At 35.7% G+C, this 22,211-nt stretch overlaps 1 protein-coding gene across 5 annotated transcripts in view; it reads left to right on the forward strand.

Annotated features, from left to right (window-relative positions):
* LOC123877329 (ankyrin-3-like) overlaps positions 1–22,211 on the forward strand; it is a 161,937-nt gene that overhangs the window by 54,505 nt on the left and 85,221 nt on the right. For 3 of the 5 annotated variants that reach the window (XM_045923966.1, XM_045923968.1, XM_045923965.1), the window contains exon 2: positions 18,984–19,091. In XM_045923966.1, the coding sequence (XP_045779922.1) occupies positions 18,984–19,091 (108 nt within the window). Of the gene's footprint in view, positions 1–13,974; positions 14,081–18,983; positions 19,092–22,211 lie in introns of those variants that run through there. The other 2 variants (XM_045923969.1, XM_045923967.1) reach the window with 1 other exon arrangement.

The following is a 22,211-nucleotide window of genomic DNA, read 5'->3' on the forward strand; positions in this document are numbered from 1 at the left end:
GAAAATAATAATTTACAAGTCCATAGTTTTTACGGTTCCGTGCCTTAAAAGGAAAAAAGGAACCCTTATAGGATCACTTTGTTGTCTGTCTGTCTGTCCATCTATCGTGTCTGTCAAGAAACTAACTAGGGTACTTCCCGTTAACTTAGAATCATAAAATTTTGCAGATAGGCAGGTCTTATAGCAAAAGAAAAGGAAAAAAACCGAAAACCGTGAATTTGTGGTTACTCACATAAATAATTAAAATGTGTTGACGAAAAAATTAATTTACTAAATCACAAATCACACAGATTTTTGTGGAACGCGGAACGCCAAACTGTAGATCCCTGACTTGATCCTAAAAGAAAGTAATAATTGAATCGAATTGATCAAAAAGATAAATGTTTTATATAGTTAGGTATACTTTTCACTAGTCAATAATGAATTATCTACCAGTAAAGTGATGGTCATAACTTAAAAGTAAAGCTATGCTACGAGGACTCCGAAAAGTAATCTGAGAAATGTATAAAATAGTCTAACTTAAATCTTTATAAGTGTAAAAACACTTCTCATTTAGATAAACTTGTTAATATTAATCTCAGTCTTTATTAATTGAGCATTGATTGGATTATATCTAAGATATACCTTCAATCTCAAGTCCGGTCAGCTTCTTAACCTTCACAAATTAGCGTCTTTAGAATTATTAAGATCCACTCAGCGCAGGTCTTTGTGAGTGCTGCCGTGCGTAAAATTAATTAGGTAGTAAGTAATGAATTTTCTTAATTTGAATGTCTGAAAAGAAAATCTTAAATTATACTTGTTAGGACTTAAACAGCTCTTTATGTAAGCATTCAGTAGATAAAATTATTTGATTGTGTTATATCTTGTTTTAATGTGTTACTTAAGAATGCTTCTTTTTGTATTTACACTATATTATTGTATCTAAACAGTAACAGGTAAATATATAAAAGGATTAAGAATATAAAACATGGCTAATACCTAACCCTACGTTCTGATTCTGTGCACTTATTTATTGATACCTCAGTCGCAATGTGAAACAATTCAGAAACGGGTTCTTATAAGATATTCAGAAGTTTTCTAGTTTTTCTTAAATTGTTCAATTTGTAACTAGATTTTTTAAATTGTAGTAAAAGTCACCTATTTTTAGTGACCTCCTTTAGTGTGGATATTTTTAATGATCCTTACATTAGGTTTGAATTAAAACAATCATGATTATCGGGTGTCTCACTCACTGAATTTCAGAATTGTTACGCTTTGGAACTGAGATACCGATACACTTTAGCTATCTATTTTCATCTCTCTCAAAATAATCCTTGAAATGAATCTCTCATTAATTTCTCTCATACTTGTGAATAACTTGTCCTATCACAAAATGTTTCGTAAATATGTATTAGTGATTCATAGCAAATTATAACTTTTGAATTTAAAGTAGATACCTTGGCAGTACCTACCACAGGATACTTAGCAAGTATCGTGATTCGTGATAGCGCTTGACCTAGTTACCTTTGATCCCCAATTATTTTCATGCGCCTCCAAATAGGATTAATTTTTAAATAGTGTTTTAAGGGTAAAGTTGTGATATTACGCAATTTTGTTGGAACTCTTGTTGGCTCTACATATGTTAAGTATATCTTTATTTTGTGACCTAGTAAATGGTTTTAAATACGTTATATGCAAATCTAAAAGTACCTGCTATCATTTTCCGCAAGGAAAAACTACTATAAGCATTTTTAGACTCGTTGCCATGTAAATTTTAAGAAAATTAACTGAAAAGGAAGGATGTCCTAATTTTGTTGCGTACTTTTATAGTCGTTCGTCTTTTTTAAATGAAATGGGACAGATCAAATAAGAAATAATGAATGAAGTAATGAAGCAAAAGGAAATGAAGAGAAATAAAATGCCTAAGGAAATAAGAAGAACATTAAGGCATCATAATGAAATGGCAGATAATAATCCATTCAACTTTAAGTCCGCTATTTGAATACATTTTCTTTGTATAAATAAACTATGAAGAAAAGTACACCGATAAGAGCTTGGGTATACAAAGAGCCAGCGAAGGCCAGGCCATCTTTTTATTTTATAAAAAACTGAAAATTTTATCTCCGTATCGTCCCCAACACAGCCAAGAACGATTAGCGCCTATGAAGTTTTGATCATGGTGGCTTTGGGAAATAACAGGTAGCCCTAGCCATATACACTTAAACTTGCCTGGATGTCTGGCACAGAGTTGCCACGACTCTAACGACGATGACGTAAGATTTTTACACCTTTTTTAACTGTTGTCTGTCAAAGCCACCATGATCCAAACTTTATAGTCGCTGATCGTTCTTCCCTGGGGTCCATCCATAGAAAATTACGAAGGTTTGGCCCTAGCTGGCTCTCTATAATCCAATAGCTCAATAGGTTTATCATGACGACCTTCTACAATCAATATAAACTTTGATAAAGGAATAAGGTATGTTTTACCCTGACGAGTATTCAAAAAAGTTAATTGAAGTGTCCAATATTCCCCGTTCAGCAATCAGGCAGCGTGACCTGCTCGACCTAATTATGCGCTTTCATGCAGACCAGTTAGGGCTGGTCTACGGTTAACTTAAAATAGCAACAGTCAAGTTAGTTTCTGATGTGTATAGATAGTTGCTGTAAAGACAATAATTGTCTTTTACATTGCAGGGGTAATCCAATATAGAAACTCCACCTAAAATCAATATTAACTATGATAACAGCTGACTAGTAGATATTGAAAAATGTGAATTGAAGTGTCCAATATTCCCCGTTCAGCAAGCAGGCAGAGTGACCGGCTCGACCTAATTATGCGTTTTCATTCAGACCAGTTAGGGCTGGTCTACGGTTAAGTTAAAATAGCAACAGTCAAGTTATCCGTGTTAGTTCAGATGTATAGTTGTTGTAAATTTATAGTAGCTCTAGTATCACTATAATCACATCGTCGCCTCACTACTGAGTACGGGTCTCTCAGAATAATAAGGGTTTAGCCATAGTCCACCACGCTGACCGAGTGAGGATTGGCAGACTTCACACACCTTTAAGAGTTCCTCACGATGTTTTCCTTCACCGTTTAAGCAAGTGATACAGTTAAGGTGCATGCCCGGCATCGAACCTCGGACCTTCTCCGAAATTAAAATATTGATTTAGGTGTGTGTAGTTTTATGAAATTAACCATCCAAGTCGGTACTTTTATCTTCTTTCTTTCTTTCCTCCTTTTATTCTCTTTGTCTTTCTTTCTTCATTTTCTTCTTTTGGTCTTTTTCTTGTCTTGGTATTAACTTTGTCTGCATGCATCATGCATAATAATAAATAATCTCCATATTAATTCCTTTCATCATAGAGCATGTTCCCGGTATAATTCCATCCCAACGATCTTTATTCTAATTTTACATTTGATAGGCTGCTATAGTTGACTTAGCATATTCAAAATGACCTCTACGTCATTTCAGAGTCGGATCAGCTTATTGCGATTGTTCGTGTGCAAACAACTTTAGTGCAAGCGCCGGGGCGACGCCATTTCAATGAAACTTTCACGTTGCATCGATCCAAACCCGTTTGCTGCCCTAATCGCAGGGATTGTAGTTCGAATAAATCTGGGCTAGCAACTACATAAATCTAGTTCTTTTAACTACTTCAACCTAGAGGCCCTAGTGTCCCGATTCTATCAAGGTTTTAATACTTTTTGAACTAAATTTACTAGATTTTTATGTAAAGTGTTTTTAACTCGTGCTCTCAGTTATATCAGACTAGAGTGTCCTGATTCTACCAAATATCTGTATACTTTTGTTCATCTAATCTCAGCCATAGAGTTTTAAAGAAATTCTTTGAGTCTTCATATCTCTCACGGGTATCGCGCTACGAGGCTCGTTATTTTTTGGTTCATCTGTACATCGGTCCTAATTTCAGTTTGCTGGGATGTTACGGACATTATCTAACACCTTCTATAAGCAAGAAAAGATAGAAAGAAAGATATGTTTGCATCTAGGTACTAGGTTTTTTTTAAAGAATATTAGCATTCTAAACATGAATAATATTCCTCTTTCCCCTCCTAGTAATCGTAAGTGCGTAAAGCTTGTGTTAGGAGTAGATACTAGAACTAGGTAGTTATCAATTATTTTAGACAGGATTGGCGTGATTTTGTCGATCAAAAAAGCTATTCGTTAGCATTGAGTGTCGGTTACTTCCACCTTCCGCTGTTCTAAAACTCGATAAAACGAATTATTGATTAGATTCCAATTCGACAACTTTGTACCTACTTTATTGCCCCAATTTCCCCGGCCTTTCTTCAACATTGACTACCTGATAGGTCTATGCTACCTACCTCATAAAATCAAATCAATATAGCTCAATTCAAATAGGGCTTATAAACTTTTTGAATCATCTAAGGTTTGCTCCTTATTAATCTAATATTTAATTAAAATAAATATTAATTGAACTGAATCGTATTAATCAAAATAAATGTAATTAACTAATTCAGAGACAGTCTTTTAAAAGTAAATCCTCATTTTTAATTTCTCCTCTCCTAAGGTTAGAAGTTCGAATTCTGGATTATCAAATCTTCGAAGATATTAAATGCTACCCATATTATAAATGGGAAAGTGTTTGTTTGTTTATTGGTTTATCCTTCGATCACGTCGCAACGGATCGACTTTTTTCACGACAACGGATTGCATGGGTAGGTATAGTTAAAGACTTGGTGAGTAACATAAGACTACTTTTTATCCCGAAATATTAGAGTTCCCACAGGATTTTTAAGAACCTAAATCCACTATATTCGTACAAGTTACTCAAGTAAATATCGTAGTCATTTAGCAAGCTAAGTTAACATTTCACTACTTTATTTAGTTAAGTTAAATTGGACTAAGTAAGTAAGTACCACTGTTTATTCTGTGCTGCAGTCTAGAAAACCATGTTATCAAAGATTGTCCTTACCAGTTCGTCGCCCCTGGCTTTCATAATATTTACCTCCTAATCCTTACCTACAGCCTTGCCAATATTTATCTGTTCAAGTGTCGTCTATCGTCTGATAAACTGTTGATAAAACGCGATCGGGGGAAATTGCCTGTCTGTTTCATGTAGCCAGTTTATTTATAACTTGTTTATTAGTTTCGCAACTTCGGTGGAATTTATTCATAAGGCTATCTATCTACTAAGTAAAAGCTACAAGCTACCATAAATCGTTGGGAATGGGGAATATTGGCACATAATCACAGTTGTTGAAAACTTAAATTAGTAAACTGGTATTTTTATCGCCTGCGTTATATTTATTGGCAATGTCTCATTCTTGACTTAACGTTATTCATTTTACTGCAGGCGCTTCATTTGTTTACTTGAAGGGTGCCAACAAGACTTTATTACTAAGCCTCCGCTGTCTGTCCGTCTGTTGGCTCGTCTGTAAGAAGTAAAGAGTTGAAATTTTCTAAGACTATGTACCTGCCTATTTCTAGTGCCGCTATAACAAAAAAATATCTAATACAAATCCAATATTGTGAATTTCAAAATGGCCACCATGCTTTAGAAAATTTAAAAACGCACTAGTGTTAAATCTTGTACGAAACCTTTCGTGCGCGAGTTCGATTCGTAAATTTAAATTTCATTTTCATCCTATTTTAGTCAAAATCATTTAAATCTTACGCCACCAGAACAACGCCATCTGGGCGCCTACCACCGTAATTTGTCAGCTACAGAGTACTATCACAGTCAACACTGATTGGCTGTCACTCTCGCTATTCGCTAGAATGCACCAATAATAGATAGTTGCACCAATAATAGTATAAATTCAGCGAATCACAAGAATTGAGATTGTAATGCTTGATGCAGCTTCTATGAATGCAGCGAAATCGACATACAGATGAGTGATGACCATCTATCTATCTAACTATGAGACGCTTTGCAATGCAACTGCCTTTGACCCATTTCGAGCTTTCCCGATTTCCCGTTGGTAAACATATTCCTAATACAACATGCCCCCATCAAACAAACCGCAGAAATTCACAAACCACACTGGTAAAACTGTAACAAATGAGCTGTTTTGTAAAACTAATTGTTTGATATCCTTTTACAAAAACCGGCCAAGTGCTAGCCAGACTTGCGCACCCAGGGTTCCGTGCAACAGTCGTATTTTTTGACATTTCGCACGATAGATCAAAAACTATTATGCGTAAAAATAAATAAAAATCTGTTTTAGAATGTACAAGTAAAGCCCTTTCATATAATACCCTACTTGGTGTATTAATCTTACTTAAAAATTTGAAAAAACTAATTATTTTTCATGAACTCATTTTAATTTTAAAACGGTTTTCGGATTTTCCCCTTACGTGTGCTATTAGATCTACCTGCCAAATTTCATGATTCTAGGTCAACGTGATGTACCCTATAGGTTTCTTGACAGACACGACATACAGACAGATAACGAAGTGATCCTATAAGGGTTCCTTTTTCCTTTTGAGATACGGAACCCTAAAAAGTGATTAAGTCTACACAATCTTTTCTCTCAGTGACCTCTTTAAACCCTACATAAGACCAACAATATTTTATTGCCCACCTACTTTACGACAAGCCCTTAACGGTTCCCGATCACTTACGTAAACGAACAGTTGTAATTTCTATTCTAGGTTATTGGATACTGCAGGTGTCCGCCGATACTCATGGGATGTAACTGGACACTGTAACGCTAGTCTGTCTAGCCGTCCGTGTCTTAGCTCCAACTATACTCCTACTTATTTAACCGATTCAATGGAATTTCAACTCTACACAGTTTGTTGTAGAGCTGAAAGTGAAATAAATGTAGTTCATAGATAATCTTATGATTCCATAAATCAATGGTCTTCTGGGATTTTTTTACGCCTTTGTGTTTAGAGCATTTTATCAATTGGAGGCATCTTTGATTCGATGTAATTTCTAGTAATTGCTATTATGGTCTTGATTTTATTTGTGACTTTGAACTATCGATTGATCTTGTCTCAATTTAAGAATATATGGAGCAGAAAGGTATATAATTGCACCCAATTTAGGTATAGCTATCAATTGTTATGTCATTTCTGTTTCGTGATTTAGAGCAACTTTAACGGATCACGAAACCTAAAATATGCGATGGATCGTATAAATAAAGACAATTTCTAAGTTATGGAAATTTAAATGTTGTGGGAGAAAAGTGTTTATTCCTATATTCAATAACTAAATAGGTTTAACCCCAAGACCTTCCTAAGCAAGCTACCGAGGAAAAAACAAAGCAGGAAAAATTGGTAGAGGAGTGGTAATGATTAGAGTATGAAATGGTAGGCCAAAATATCTAGAAGATCACCGCAGTAGATATCTACACCTTTATGTGCATCATAGAAAGCGTCACGATGCTCACGCTGAGAATTACGATGCAGATACAGAAAAATATGTCAATCAATCAATCAATCAGCCTGTTTGCGTCCACTGCTGGTTCCCAAGAGCGCTCCACCACATACGATCCTCCGCTTTCCTCATCCACCCACTTTCCGCTATCTTCTTTAAGGTCGTCAGTCCAGCGGGTTGAAGGTCGTCCCAAAAATATGTGCTACCCATGAATATCGTAACTTATTGGCGAATAAATTAGCACACCAGTAGCACTGTGGCGCGATCTAAATCGCGCGATCTAAATGTGCTATGTCATGATCGTATCTTTTATGAAAGTCATCAATCGATTAACAATAGGTAGCTCTTTGTTCCGTTCACGGGATGGCTGGTAGATATGAGGTATTTAATAATAGTAGTTTTTATTGCGGCTAAACGTTATAATAACCGGAAGCTGGCGTATTACGGTCCACTCCCTCTGGGAATGCCGATGGTACAGCCATGGCTTTATGTAAGTATGCATTACCAGTACATTGCCATAAGGAATGTCTATATCGTCGTCGGGTGTGTTGGAAGGAACTGTATCTTTGGTCCACTGTTTTATTTTAATTTTTACTAGGTCTAAGAAACCGCCAGAACAGATAAAACTGGCGTTTCTTTGAAATATAAATGTTTTTAGCTTTCTACCCATCGATATAGAATGTAATTGTTCATTGAAGTTTACCATACTTACCGTTAGAAAACCCTCACCGATGTATACAAGATGATAACCCATACAACATGATTTGTTGAAATCCTTGCGAAGTGACGTTTGTGCAGCTATGGACGTCTGTCGGCTCAAATGACCACGACTAGTTAAGTATTTGTCGTGTTTTCAACCGTTGTACAGGGATTACTTCCGCTAGATCGTTATTTTACGTAAAGCCCAACGAACTGAATTATCTACGAGTAGACCTAAAATTCCTTCGATTACGTTGTCCTTAACTTCACGAGTATTTATGCCTTTCGTCATTTTATGATGACTATTAGGTGTAGTTTACTCCATGTTTAGTAAACAGGTCATAGTTTAGGTGATCGCTCTATCCATCAGTATGCGACTCCGAAAATTGTAGCTTGCCTTGGCAAAGCTGCCGAGACTTAACATTAAGATTATTCCCACTGGGACGAGTCCAAAGAGCGGCGTCCAAGGAAGGCAACAGCGCACGTTCTAAAGAATTCCCTAAGCCTCTTATTATGCGCTGAGAGTGTCAACCGAGGAGATTTTAATGGCAAGAAATTCAAATTCAAATTCAAATTCAAAATGTTTTTATTCAATTAGACTTTTACAAGTTCTTTCGAATCGTCAAAAGCATCTACCAAAAGCAAATCCCACTAACCCGATCTCTCATTCAAGAGATTCTCAAGGATATTTCCGCCACGTAAAAAAATAGATGTAGTTTACTCCAACGTACGATAATTTATGCGAAATTACGCACTCGTACGGGAACAAGCTAATATTGTCCAAGTAATTGCTTCCCCAACTTCCGTCCAGATTCAGCGTCTAACTGCCCAATCGTCGCTTTGCGTGTTTGTTCAATTGCCTGATTGTTTCCTTGAACTACGCTCTCTGAATCTATTGTCAGGATCTCTGATTGGATGAGTGGGAGTCGATCTAGTAGCTAGTAGTTAATAGTTAATTATTCGCACAGACACATACTGTACATTCGATCTGGTGTAATTCTAGGCTTGTATAAGAATATGTTCTTTCTGAATAGGTCCTAGATTTCTCGGCATGTGCCGAAATCTTTATCTATCTTTTAAAAACTTCCCTCATCGCAAACAAAGATGTTCTTAGTTCTTACGGATAAAGTACTTAGAGATATGCTTATTTTATTTAATGCCATAATACAAAACCAATGGTATCGACATAGAATTTGAATTATCATACTTTGATGATTGGATTATCAATTTATCACGATTTGATGATTAGATGACACTTCAAAGTATCTATAAAATGAGTAACATTAAATTCGTAGTTTTGCTTTGTAAAACTTTGTAAATTCACACTGGGTTATTTTGCTTTCATATTGTAAAAGTGGGTGCGCTAGAAAATCCACGGAAAAAAACATTTTACATTATAAAGGATAACGTACTTCGACCTATTTTAAAGCCCAGTGCTTTTGCAACAGAAAAGCAAAAAGCATCAAAAGTAGGTTAGACATGAAGACTACAATTCCACCCGTTTTGCAAACTTTCCTTCGTCATTTGTAACTAACTAGAACAGTTGGTTTTCATTTGAGCAAAAGAGACAATTCATTTCAAGTTTCAACCAGTAAAAAGAGAGTGACGAGAAGTGTGAAAGACTGAAGGACTGAGTGTGATGGTGCTTTTTAGAAAAGACCTATGTAAAAGAGTGCACAGGCTTACGTAAAAAAGTTTCAGAGATATTATAATTAATTAACATAACGATAGGAAAAAAAATTTAAAAAAGAAGGAAGAAAAGAAAGTTATAGATACTCAGAGAAAATTCCTCATTTCCCATCTTTTTGTTAAAGTTTTTGTTCTAATAAACCAAACAACTTTACAACTTTTTGTTTTTCCATTCTTGGACTGATTTACTGCGAAACAAAAGAAAAAGTTGTATTTTGCTCCCTATTTCTCGCAAGTAAAACAAAAACTTTACTCACGAATTTCCTTGTAACTCCGCAATCTTAGATTGATGGCTAATTTAACACGGTCTAAAGCTGTTAACTACGAGGTGCTCTCCACTTTGGTATTTTGTAAAAGTTTGATTAAGATTTAGAGCCAGAGCTTTGTTTTAAGTAATAGCTATCGTTGTTTTAAGTACTAGCTATCTTTGTTTAACCTTTGTTAGTCATTACAGATGTTTCACTGTTTCTACAATCAATTTATTGTTAATAGTACGAAGTTTTATTGAAGCTTTCACGTAAGCCGGCCTAGAGTGTTCAATCTGATTTGTTTGTTGATAAACCGAGGGGTGAACTTTTTGGAGAAGATATTACCGTTCAGACCTACGATATTTACGACTATTTTACGGCAAATGAAGCGATTAGACTGATCGCCCGCTTTCCAACGTTTATTTTCACCAACAAAATACGAATCCAATTCTACTAGAATATCGTTTTACAATAGATTTATAGATTAAGGGCTCAAGTGGGCAAGTACTTACCTACTTTCCATTAAACGTTTATTCAGGCATTTTATCTTGCATCTCTTAAATGTTCTCTATTTGTATTTTGTAAAATAACGCACTGTGACTAACAAAAGGTTGTACCGGTGTAAAGTAAGATAAGTATAATAACAGTCTTATCGTAAGACGTAAATAGGCCTCATAAACGCTCTGGTAGGCAAGATCTCAGTCTAGATATTATCGCTCCATTTCACTTTCGAACACTTGTAGTGTAATGGAAACGAACATAAACATTATGAATATACTAGATGCCGTTTTAACCGCATAACCGATTTCAGCAAACACACTCCTCTTTGAGAGTTCTAATAAATTACAAAGATTTTTAGTCGACAGTGTCCGATATATATAAATAAACGATTGAAAATAACTTGTGTAAACCTTATTTGAATAGGATTAACTTTGACTTTGACTTTAATAGTAGCCGTTTTACAAAAATGATCACCAATCAAATCCCAAAAATAAAATGGACCTATTTATAGTTGATCCCAAATCCTACTAGAGCAAGAGCGTTATCTTCGGAGATGATAGAACTGCCATAAGTAGAACTAATTTTTCCAACAGAAACATCTTGTAACGTAATGATGCAGATAGCGGTACTCATCTTAATCATTTGCCATTAGAATTATATCTGTCTTGACGCTTTCAAGTTTCACGTTAACGATGACGCTAACGCTATAATTAATCATTACACAGGATAACGAGACTATGCCGGAAATGAAGGGAAATCAATCAATCTTATTACCTTTACAACGAGTAATTTACTGCGGTCAACACTTAAGATTAAACTCGATATAAAAGCATCAAGTCTTGAATCGCAAGTTGATATGACCACAAGTTTAATTAAACTGAACTGTGAAGATAATCGGAAGTTAGAACAGGCCGATGACCAAAGTTTCATCAAACTTCGCTTGTAGTCGACATTTGGAAGGTTTTATTACACTCTGTATTAACTTTGTTGTATAACTCTTTAAATTGTGATCTTAGTTGAATTAATACTTTAGCGTTAGTCAATTTATTTACAACTTTATTAAACTAACAAAATTAATTAGTAACCGCTTCGGTTAGAATCTCCACCTGTAGATTAAAAATGTACGACTCGAGATTAAATTCCTTTTATTGTAAACACAAGAATTCTAGATAAATAACGGATTTGATAATATAAAGTATTGTTCACTTGATCTTAATCCTTTAGGAAACATAATCGCTGTTAAACACGTAACATTTGTAATTTTAGTACGAGTGTATAAACTTTAATCTTTTGTCTAATCTAGGGTATTAATTAGGTAAGGAAAAAAAATCAAACATATAATATTTGTAAAAAATTAAAAAATTGAAATTGATCCAATATTACCGTTATATTTTATTTTGATATGTGTATAATTTTATTTTAATTTTTTTAGTCTTAAGAGTATATTAAAAGATGTGGGGCACCTGTGTGTGTACGAGTACAATTAGCAAGTCAAGAAAATGTACCGCGATTTAATAATAATTAAATATTGGTCCTTGAGCCGGATAAATTGATAAGAAATCGCTTCAAACTGTCTACTTTTGCTCTTCGATATTCTCATCTTACTTTGCAAATATGTACGTGTGTAGAGCAATCAATGTGTTCAATTTTCTAGCTTGACCCCTCTTTTCTTCTACATATATACAGATCACTAAGCGCGGTTCGATAGAGAAACCTTTGATAGTGTGACAAAGGAATTGAGTTCGCCATATTGCGGTAACTGAAGTATCATCATCCGTCTGCCCCACAAATAAGGGCCGCTTTTTTTCTCATCGAAAGTAACGGTCAACGGTGTGTAACTGATTTTGAACTAGATCAAACTCCACGGTGTCTTTTGAAATGCAATCACGGAATAGCATGGCGTCGCGTCGGTTGGTTGGTTTGAATCGAATGTTGGATATAAAAAAACGATCAGAACTTGTGATATACTACAGGTCGAACTTCTGAACTTTCTTTGCACTCTAGAAATTGAATCCTTTGCATGAAAAACATAGTAAGTAATAATAAAAATAAATGTGTGGCCTAGTTGCGACAGTGATTATTATCAGTCCATTATACTTTTCAAGCAACTTTGATCCAAGTCGCTTACGGATGGGTGACTTTAGTAGTCTGAATTTGACTGTTATCTTTCTTCTATACCTGAGACCTAGAAAGCGTGTTAAGCCGTCGTGTCGATCCTGGAATTTGATTATCATTTACACCTAAGAGTCGAAAGCTTACTTTACTCTCACTCAAAACGAAGGGGAAGGAATTTAATCCCAAGAACACCCTCACGCAACATGATGTGATTAATGGAAGGGGTAGCGCCCTCACCAATGAGGATTACGATACAAAGGCATCTATCTCCCTTTGTGGAGATTCCCCGACGAGATTCAAAATAATTTAGAAAAAAGAGCCTTCAATTCCCATTCTGCCAGGGCAACATGGCAGAATTGATTCGAAAGCTCTTATTATGAGTCTACAAAATGTATGGGCCGTGTTTTCCCCGTAATAACCTTCTTCATTCCAATGAGCCTGTACTTCACAATTTGCCTCGTCCAATGCACTTTCTAGCGGTGAACATTATTATCTCAATAATGACACTCATTATCGTGTTTTTTGTATACAGTTTCCATTCAATTTGCTATAATGTGCCTTAGAATTTGAGATAGAGCCAATTTTTCGGGTAATGAGATGTCATATCGCTGGCAATTTCCTAATCCAATCCAAAGTTGTTATAGAGTAACGGAACAACGCCGTATAATATGTATATTGATGTCACCATGATACCGCTATTTATTTAGGGTTTGTCTGTTAACAAAAAAATATATTTTGACCCTAATGTTCTTTGCAGAGGATAGCTAGACTTAGGATTTACAAAATCTCTTAGGTTTTAGTGATATAAGTCGGAATTCTAAAGCAGTAATATCCCAAGTCTCAATGCTATCTTTACAAAGGTTGGAATAAGACATTTAGTTCATAACTTAGATGTTGAAATGTGCGTTTTACTCGTATACCTACCTACTGAGAATAGATATGCATAACATAGTTTTAGATTTGGACAACGGATATGACCAAAAACATACAATTTTGATATTTCTAATTACCTTTGATCCTGGATAAACAACCTGCAGGACACGTATTAAATGAAATCACCTTAAAATATGTAATATACCTACATATTCTGATCCTTTGAATCGGTCGCAGCTCGCTAAACCTATGGGGGGGGGGGGGGGGGAACTAATTGAAAATGGAATCTTTGAAAAGAGCAATCGCCTAGTTTCTTGCTTGGTTCTTCTCGGTAGGAAAGGCGTTCCGAACCAGTGGTATGCACTTGACGATTCAAAAGTACTTATAAAAATTCATTGGAATGAAAACCTTTCTATTTCTATCTAAGGTATGTTTAGGCCCTTCACAATAGAAGAAATCCTAGTGCACGATCATAGCATTGTTGTCGCCGCTGATCGCTGGAGTGGAACGTGCGCCGGCGCAGTTCCACCAGTGCCGCAATGGCGGTGTGGTGCGGTGCGCGTATCCTACCACTCGAACGACGCGTCTACTCCATCACCCTCGTGGTTGGTTCCTTTTATACCCCTAAGAGCCTATTTCACAACCTCCAGATAAACTTTAACTAACGAATAAAGACGTAACAATTTTTTTTTATTAGGGAATCTGTCAAAATATCAAATTTATCCGTTACATAAAGTTTATCTGGTGGTTGGGAAAAGGCTCTAAATATGATTTATATGGTGCATCGTTTGTGTGCACTGTACAAATTGTAGTGCCAATGTGTGTGTATGAAAAAAGGTTTTATCGTGAGTGGTAAACAGCAATATAAGGAAGTTATATGAAATTTTGGTCGGTGGATGCCCGACTATATTGGAAGAGATTTTGCTCTTAGAAGAGCGTGCCAGGCGTAATGCGGCGGCTAGGCTGTTTGGATTTTCATAATTCCGAGTAGAATTTTGGATCTTGGGACTCAATATGAGATGATTGTGTCACGTATCAATTTATGTGTACCTATCAGTGGTAGGTAAATATTATTAGGATGAGAAAGTGGCTGGATCAACATTTAAAAATTTAGTCCCATTTTCAGACCCGTCCGGGATTCTTATCCATGAGCTCGGGGTAAAACGCATGCAACCTCTTGGATTTTCATATTTTTTGTACTCTCTACCTATACTTAGTTTTTTGAGTTCCGTAGGTACCTCAAGAGGAAAAACGAAATCCTTATAGGATCACTTTGCTGTCTGACTATCTGTCTGTCTGTCTGTCGTGTCTGTCAAGAATAAGAATAGAATTATGAAATTTGGCAGGTAGGTAGGTATTAAAACACAAGTAAAGGAATAAATCTGAAAACCGTGAATTTGTGGTTACATTATTTAAAAAATAATTAAAATGTGTTTAAATTTTCAAAGTAAGATAACTATGCCAAGTGGGGTATCATAATATGAAAGGGCTTTACCTGTATATTCTAAAACAGATTTTTATTTATTTTTATGCATAATAGTTTTTGATTTATCGTGCAAAATGTTGAAAAAACCCCCGAGTACAGAACCCTCGGTTCGCGAGTCCGATTCGCACTTGGCCGGGTTTTTTTTAAAATTTATGGAATAGCGCTTGGCTGCAATCAGACCTGGTGACGAGTGATGATGCAGCCTAAGATGGAGCGCGCTTGCCTAGAAGATGGCTATTCACTCTTGACTTAAACATACCCATATCACAATTTGAGGAAAAAACTGATGCTGGATGGGCATAAGGGCGGAATCAACTAATTAATTAAAAACTTGGGCCAAAGATTATGCGTCCATTGCACAGCCAACGTTCAGATTTGTTTTCAGCGTTCAGCATTATCTATTCGATGGCTTCGATTTTTACAGTCCATACTTATACTAATAAAATAAAAATCATACTATGATTATGAAATCAATTGTGTTTCAGTTTGTTCCTTTGGTTTTGGTTTATGTCAAAACAAGTGTAAATTAAAAATTTATAACACCCCCGACAAGTGAAGGTTACAGTAACTAGAAAATAGCTGATAACTTTGAAACGGCTGAACCGATTTTCTTGGATTATAGCTAAGAACACTCTCGATCAAGCCACCTTTCAAACAAAAAAAACTAAATTAAAATCGGTTCATTCGTTTAGGCGCTACGATGCCACAGACAGATACACAGATACACACGTCAAACTTATAACACCCCTCTTTTTGGGTCGGGGGTTAAAAAGAAATATTGCTTTGCCTTGACGTCAGTTTAATTTTTGGATTTCCATTTATTACAGCCTTAAATATCATTTTTAACCCCCGACCCAAAAAGAGGGGTGTTATAAGTTTGACGTGTGTATCTGTGTATCTGTGTGTCTGTGTATCTGTGTATCTGTGTATCTGTGTATCTGTGTACCTGTCTGTGGCATCGTAGCGCCTAAACGAATGAACCGATTTTAATTTAGTTTTTTTTGTTTGAAAGGTGGCTTGATCGAGAGTGTTCTTAGCTATAATCTAAAAAAATTGGTTCAGCCGTTTAAGAGTTATCAGCTCTTTTCTAGTTTTCTTGTAGAAAAGAAGGTTAGATAACCGTTAGGTTCATAATATTATGTCAATAGAAGGTCAATAGACAAATGTCAAGCTGTCAAGATGGACGTTGCCTAAATACATAATTATTTATTTGAAAATGATGTTTTGGAAAACTCAAATACTTTGGATCGTCGGGGGTGTTATAAATTTTTAATTTACACTTGTAAATACGTTTTATCACATATCTATGGTTTTTATTTATTTATTTATTTATTTATTTATGTACCGCCCACAGAGTTACACATTTAGATTAAATACATGTTGTTCCTTAAATTCTAGGGCTCTTATGCAACTCCACTTACGGGCAGTCACAGCATACATTAACATAAACATAAGTCGTACAGTAAAATATAAAATATAATATAATTGCTAACCTAAGGAATATGAAAAAATACCTAAGTTATAAATTTTAAAAGAATATAATAAGATGGAAATTATTTATCTCATAGTTATAGTAATAAGCTACTACAATTTACAGTTCTTCTTGTAATTTGATCTCATGATTCTCAAACCGTGTTTATCAATACGACCTGGTAATTTGAAGTTGTACTTGTGGCATCGACCTGGTTATCTTGGAGGAAATCGATTGACTCCGGCTTAAATTGGTAACTGTTTATCTCTTAACGTGCCGTTTTTCTCTGTTGTTTTGCCATGAGATACCCTTTGGATTCTCTACTCTGACTATTATCTACTTTACGAACTGTCTATCTACCTAGGAATGATTGTAGTAATTCTTTCACCTATCAATAATAACTAACTTTCGAGGGAAGCTGAAAGAAATTTTATTAGACAGATACGCTTTACCTTTTTCCACTTAATTTCTCTTAAAATGCAGAATTGCTCCATAGAAATATAATACCTATCCTATTACCTGCATACTTATAATTGTTGGAGCGATACCTACGTTATGTGTGAAATGTATGCGTGGGAATCTGAAAACAAAACCTAATTTAACTGTAACACAATTAAAATTAGGGGGCAGTTGTATATCTGGCGGTTACGTTACGATTACCGTAAACTTTGAGCACTAGTAAATAGGGAGCTGGAGAACAGAACCAGAGACTAGTCTACGAAATTAAATTTTATAGAACGGACGTTAAAAAAACTTAGACCACGATTGCGTTTTTAGATCTTTTGGACTTATACGGTTTTGTTTTAAAACGCACTTTTTAAGGCTATTTTCACTCTATTTCTTTTTATTGAAAATAATAATAGGAATTGACATAATTGAATCAAGACCCTGCGATTGAAAAAAGTGCTCGAGTTAAAAAGCAAATAAGAAAGATTGTATAATATTTATTCATAACTTTCAAAGATAAGCTTTTTTGGTCTAAATAACAAACTCTGACTGGTGTAACCCATTTTGCTTTTATTGACGTTCAAAATTTAATGATACTTGTAACGTAACTTTAACCGCCTGATATTAGTACCTACAATTATGTCTATGCATGCATATTGAAACTATCATAGACAAAAAACGATATGAGAAAACTGTAGCCATTAGGAATGTGTGGAGCAAATGATGCATTGCCAATCGATCAATTAACATGCATAACTCTTACTAACATCGAAAATGTATCTATAAATCGTGTAGCACTCACACGATAAAATATAGTAATTTTTGAAATTCCATTTTTTTATAAAAATAATATTTAGCCATGTTAATCATGACTAATATCCCCCTTTTTCCCTCCAACTAAGTGTGAAGATTTTGCTAGGAGCGGGTACGACGATAGTGCAACGGGTGGGATTTAAACCGCCGATATTTCGGATTTCAGTCCGCTCCTTAACTGTTGAGCTATTGAGGTTCTAAATCGATCAATTAATAATAATTAAACTTCGAAAATGTATCATAATCGTGTGGCACTTACACGATAAATCATAGTTACCTACTTGTTGAAATTTCATTATACTTACTCGTATTTGTAGAAATCGTGTGCCTACTGTTAAATTGTTTAATTGACACATAAATCATTTTTATTGAGGAACCCAGTGAATCACGGTCAATATTGTAGCGCATCGACTAGGAAGGGTGCTAATAGGTAAAATTGTGATGTTGACTATTTATAGTAATGCAGGATATACGACATTTAGATAAGTAGTTGACATGCCCCAGCTTCGCTCGTGTGCTAATCCTTTATTAGCACGATCAAAACTTATGCGCAAAATGTCCAGTTTTTAGACCCAGCGGTTTATATTATTATATTATGTCAGTCAGTTAGTTTCTCCTTTTATGTAGGTTTTACAATACTCTACTCGAAAGAGTCGGGAATTCAGGGATGACTCCTATCCAGATAAACTTGGAAAATTAAACATTATCTAAATAGTAGTTACAAAATTTCATTCAAATTGTTATCCTGAGAAACACAATGCAAGAACTGCTCGTTTAAAGTATATCATAACTAGCTGATCCGACCGGCTTTGCTCGGGTGGAATTTATGTTAGGTAGATAGGTACTGGAAATATTACAAAAGTAAATTTTCGAGAACAGGCTTTGTTTAAGAATCCAATAGCTATTTGAAGACGCGGACTAAATGCTTATTAAACAAATCTTTTTTAATAAAAAAGATATAAAATTTTGATAATAAGTTACAAGTAGGTAAATACCTAAGTAAAATCGTGGTAGGAAAACGCAAAGTTTCTGGCCCCCAAACTAGGATTCCAAGGGATAGGTTAGGAAGGGAAGCATATTATTGTAAATTGAACACTTGAAAAGAGCAACCGCCGAGTTTCTTGCTGGTTATTCTCAGTAGGAACGGCATTCTGAACCAGTGTTAAATTATTTTGACGTTTCAAAAGCACTTGTATAAAGTAGTGTATGTAAGTTTACTTGAATAAAAATATGTTCTATTCTATTCTAACTTTAACATGAATAATGCTTAGAATGTTTTCCTTGTTCACAGATAGACCCCAACACAGCATTCCTGCGCGCGGCCCGCGGCGGCCAACTCGACACAGTCGTCGATCTGCTCGACTCCGGAGCTGTCAAAGATATCAACACATGTAATTCGGTAAGTCCTTTTTATTACAGGTTAGGCTTGCGCTTGATGTCAAGAAATAATGAGGTTAAGGTTTAGGCCCGCTTGGGTAGAAGATGCCTATTCACTCTTGCCTTGAAGGTACAGCTACTAATGCTACACCCTATACCATGCCTATACCACAGAGCATATAATCGTGGTTCTGCGCCTGATCTTTTTCCGGTTGTATCAGACTAGATTATTGAATAGAAAGTGCACAACGTATTTGCGCACATACTTGTGACTTGTTTATTAACCCCGACCCAAAAAGAGGGGTGTTATAAGTTTGAAGTGTGTATCTGTGGCATCGTAGCTTCTAAACTAATGAACCGATTTTAATTTAGTTTTTTTTGTTTGAAAGGTGGCTAGATCGAGAGTGTTCTTAGCTATAATCCAAGAAAATCGGTTCAGCCGTTTGAAAGTTATCAGGTTTTTCCTAGTTATTGTAACCTTCACTTGTCGGGGGTGTTATAAATTTTACACTTGTATTGCCTTTGTTAACCTTAACCTACTAGGTTAATTTTAATAACCTTTGTTAAAATTAACCTACTAGGTTAATTTTAATAATTCTGGCAAAAAAATTGATGGAAGAATGTTATATTATTCTACTAGTCGTAGCCTAGCACCAGTTCTCTATCCAATACCTACTGCACCTCGTATGTAGGCCGTTTCAAGCTGATGAGTTTGACTCCAAAACTAGTCAGACTGACCCAATAAATGAAGTGCCATATACAATATTTCCTATCATATTTCTGCAATATTGCAAATATCCAATACTATTGCGAATGCAATTCCGAAGTTATAGGTATCTAGCCAGTCTCCATAAGTACTCTCATCACACTAATATTATAAAGGCGAAAGTTTGTATGTGTGTGTGTATGTTTGTTACTCCTTCACGCGAAAACTACCGGACGGATTTGGTAGAAATTTGGAATGGAGATAGATTATGCCTTGGATTAGCATATAGGCTTTTTATCCCGTTAAAATCCATGGTTCCCGTGAGATTTTGAAAAATCACAAACTTATTTACCGCGAGTAGCACCGCGGAGCACAGCTAGCAGTCGATACGAATACCAAGAGGAACCGGGTCACCCATTAACTTGTCTAGACTCTTGGGACCGAGTCTCTCTGAACTTTTTATTTGCAGAAGTGCGACCATTGAAACAAATAGATACTTCCTCCTATTATTGTGTGCGGTGTACCTGCTGGTAATTATATTAATTGTATGTTATGGGAAGTCAATTGTTATATTTTTCATCGTGTTGTTCTATATTGTTTGTTGTTACAGAGAGATACTCGTGTTTATACGTTACCATACTTTTCTAATAAGAGTGATAGATACATTAATAGATTATTTCTTCAAATATGCCTAGAATCGTCCAAGCAGGTTTTTCACAATGTTTTCTTTCATCATTAAAACATGTTGTATTGATTAATTACAGTAAATAGAATAGATAGAGATAGGTACGTGCCAGGATCAAACCACATCAATGTAGACCAATGTATCCTCGCTTTTTCAGCGCGATGGACTAAGGGTGGAGTTCGCCGACTTTTAAAACGGCTGATTATTAGAAAACCGGCTGATTAAGTGATTTTTACTGTTCACCACCACCTAACCGAGGTTTGCAGCCCTAAAACGGCCGTTTTACCTAACCGAGCTCGGAAGGGTCGTTTAACCGGGGTTCCCACATTATTACATCTGTTGTGCCCTTGTGTACAGACCAATTTTAGATTATTTTGATTTATCTTTGGGTTGTTTATTTCAGTAGCGTACAATAAGTGTTTAATGTAATGGTCGGCAATAATAATAATTACTTATCTTACTTTCCACTATATTTTGATATTTTAAAACCAACTCCAAACGGATGCGCTTGTCGTCACTTGAAAAATCACTTGTACACATTTTTGGTCTTCTATTTTAATATTGAAATTATTTTAAACACTAGAATCTCTTAAAATCATCTTTAAATGCACGCACGAATAATTACGGCAACACGACAACAAAAAATCAACAGTCCAACACGTGCAGGACACATGACACGACTGTGAGGTCGGGGCTCCGAAGTTGTAAATTTGGGACGGTTATTACCTGCGAAAGTTTAGAACAATGGTGTAGTTTATCTTCCCCATAGCGTCGTTGTACTTTGGTCGGTCGTAGCAGCAGCGTAGCTTAGAACAGATGGTGTTCCGCCGATTTAGTAACCATGCTACATTTTTACATGGTGAACAATAAATATTTAAACGGTTGTTTAAACGACGGTTTCGAAATAACCAGCCGATTTAGCAACCGTTGTTTATGTAGCTTTCGGCGAACTCCAGCCTAAACGGCCTAAACCTTTCTCATTCTCAGAAGAAACTCGTGCTTCACTCTCAAACGTAATAATAATGCCAAGTTGTGAATGAAGTTAGCAAGAGGCGCATAACCTATTACCATTTGATTATGGTACTAAATAAAAGTTCCAGGAGGTTGAGTGTCCACAGAATCTATTAAATAAATTGAAAAACAAATGACTGTGCGCACTTTGTTTACAGCCACACTTTTGCTCTATTTCCATTTCCATTGGATAATAAACTACGTCCGCACGTATTCAGTAATTCAGACGTTCAGTCAGTGTCACATACATAGATTCGTATCGTCCTGCATTGCAGGCCAGCAACTGTGTCACGGTTATGTTTTGTACAGCGGCGTATCAAAATCGCACATCGTTGTTGCGCATGCAAAATCCGCTATGTAATTTTTTGGAATTTTCGTTTTTGATGTCTTTTTATTCCGTTATAAAAGGCGCGTGTGCACGCATAAATCCGTCCTTTAGCGTGTGTGCTAGTTCAAGCCATAACATTTATGAATTCCCAACGAGTCACACTGTGACCTGTGACATGATTGAGTGTGACTCGTTGGGTACCCCTCCTTTTTACCCGACTACGGCAAAGCCGAAAGGAAGGGTTATGATTTTAGCAGTCTATGTATTTAGCGATGTGACTTTGATCTAATAGTAAAGCTTTATTCCAAAAATTGAAGTTTCATCAAAACTTATGATTTTCCACATACCCTTATTTTCATGCGCAGCGACGACATATTGCGATGTGTACACAATTAACATAGTGCTATTCGAC

Source organism: Maniola jurtina, chromosome 23 (genome assembly GCF_905333055.1).
Source record: "Maniola jurtina chromosome 23, ilManJurt1.1, whole genome shotgun sequence".
Taxonomy (NCBI): Eukaryota; Metazoa; Arthropoda; class Insecta; order Lepidoptera; family Nymphalidae; genus Maniola; species Maniola jurtina.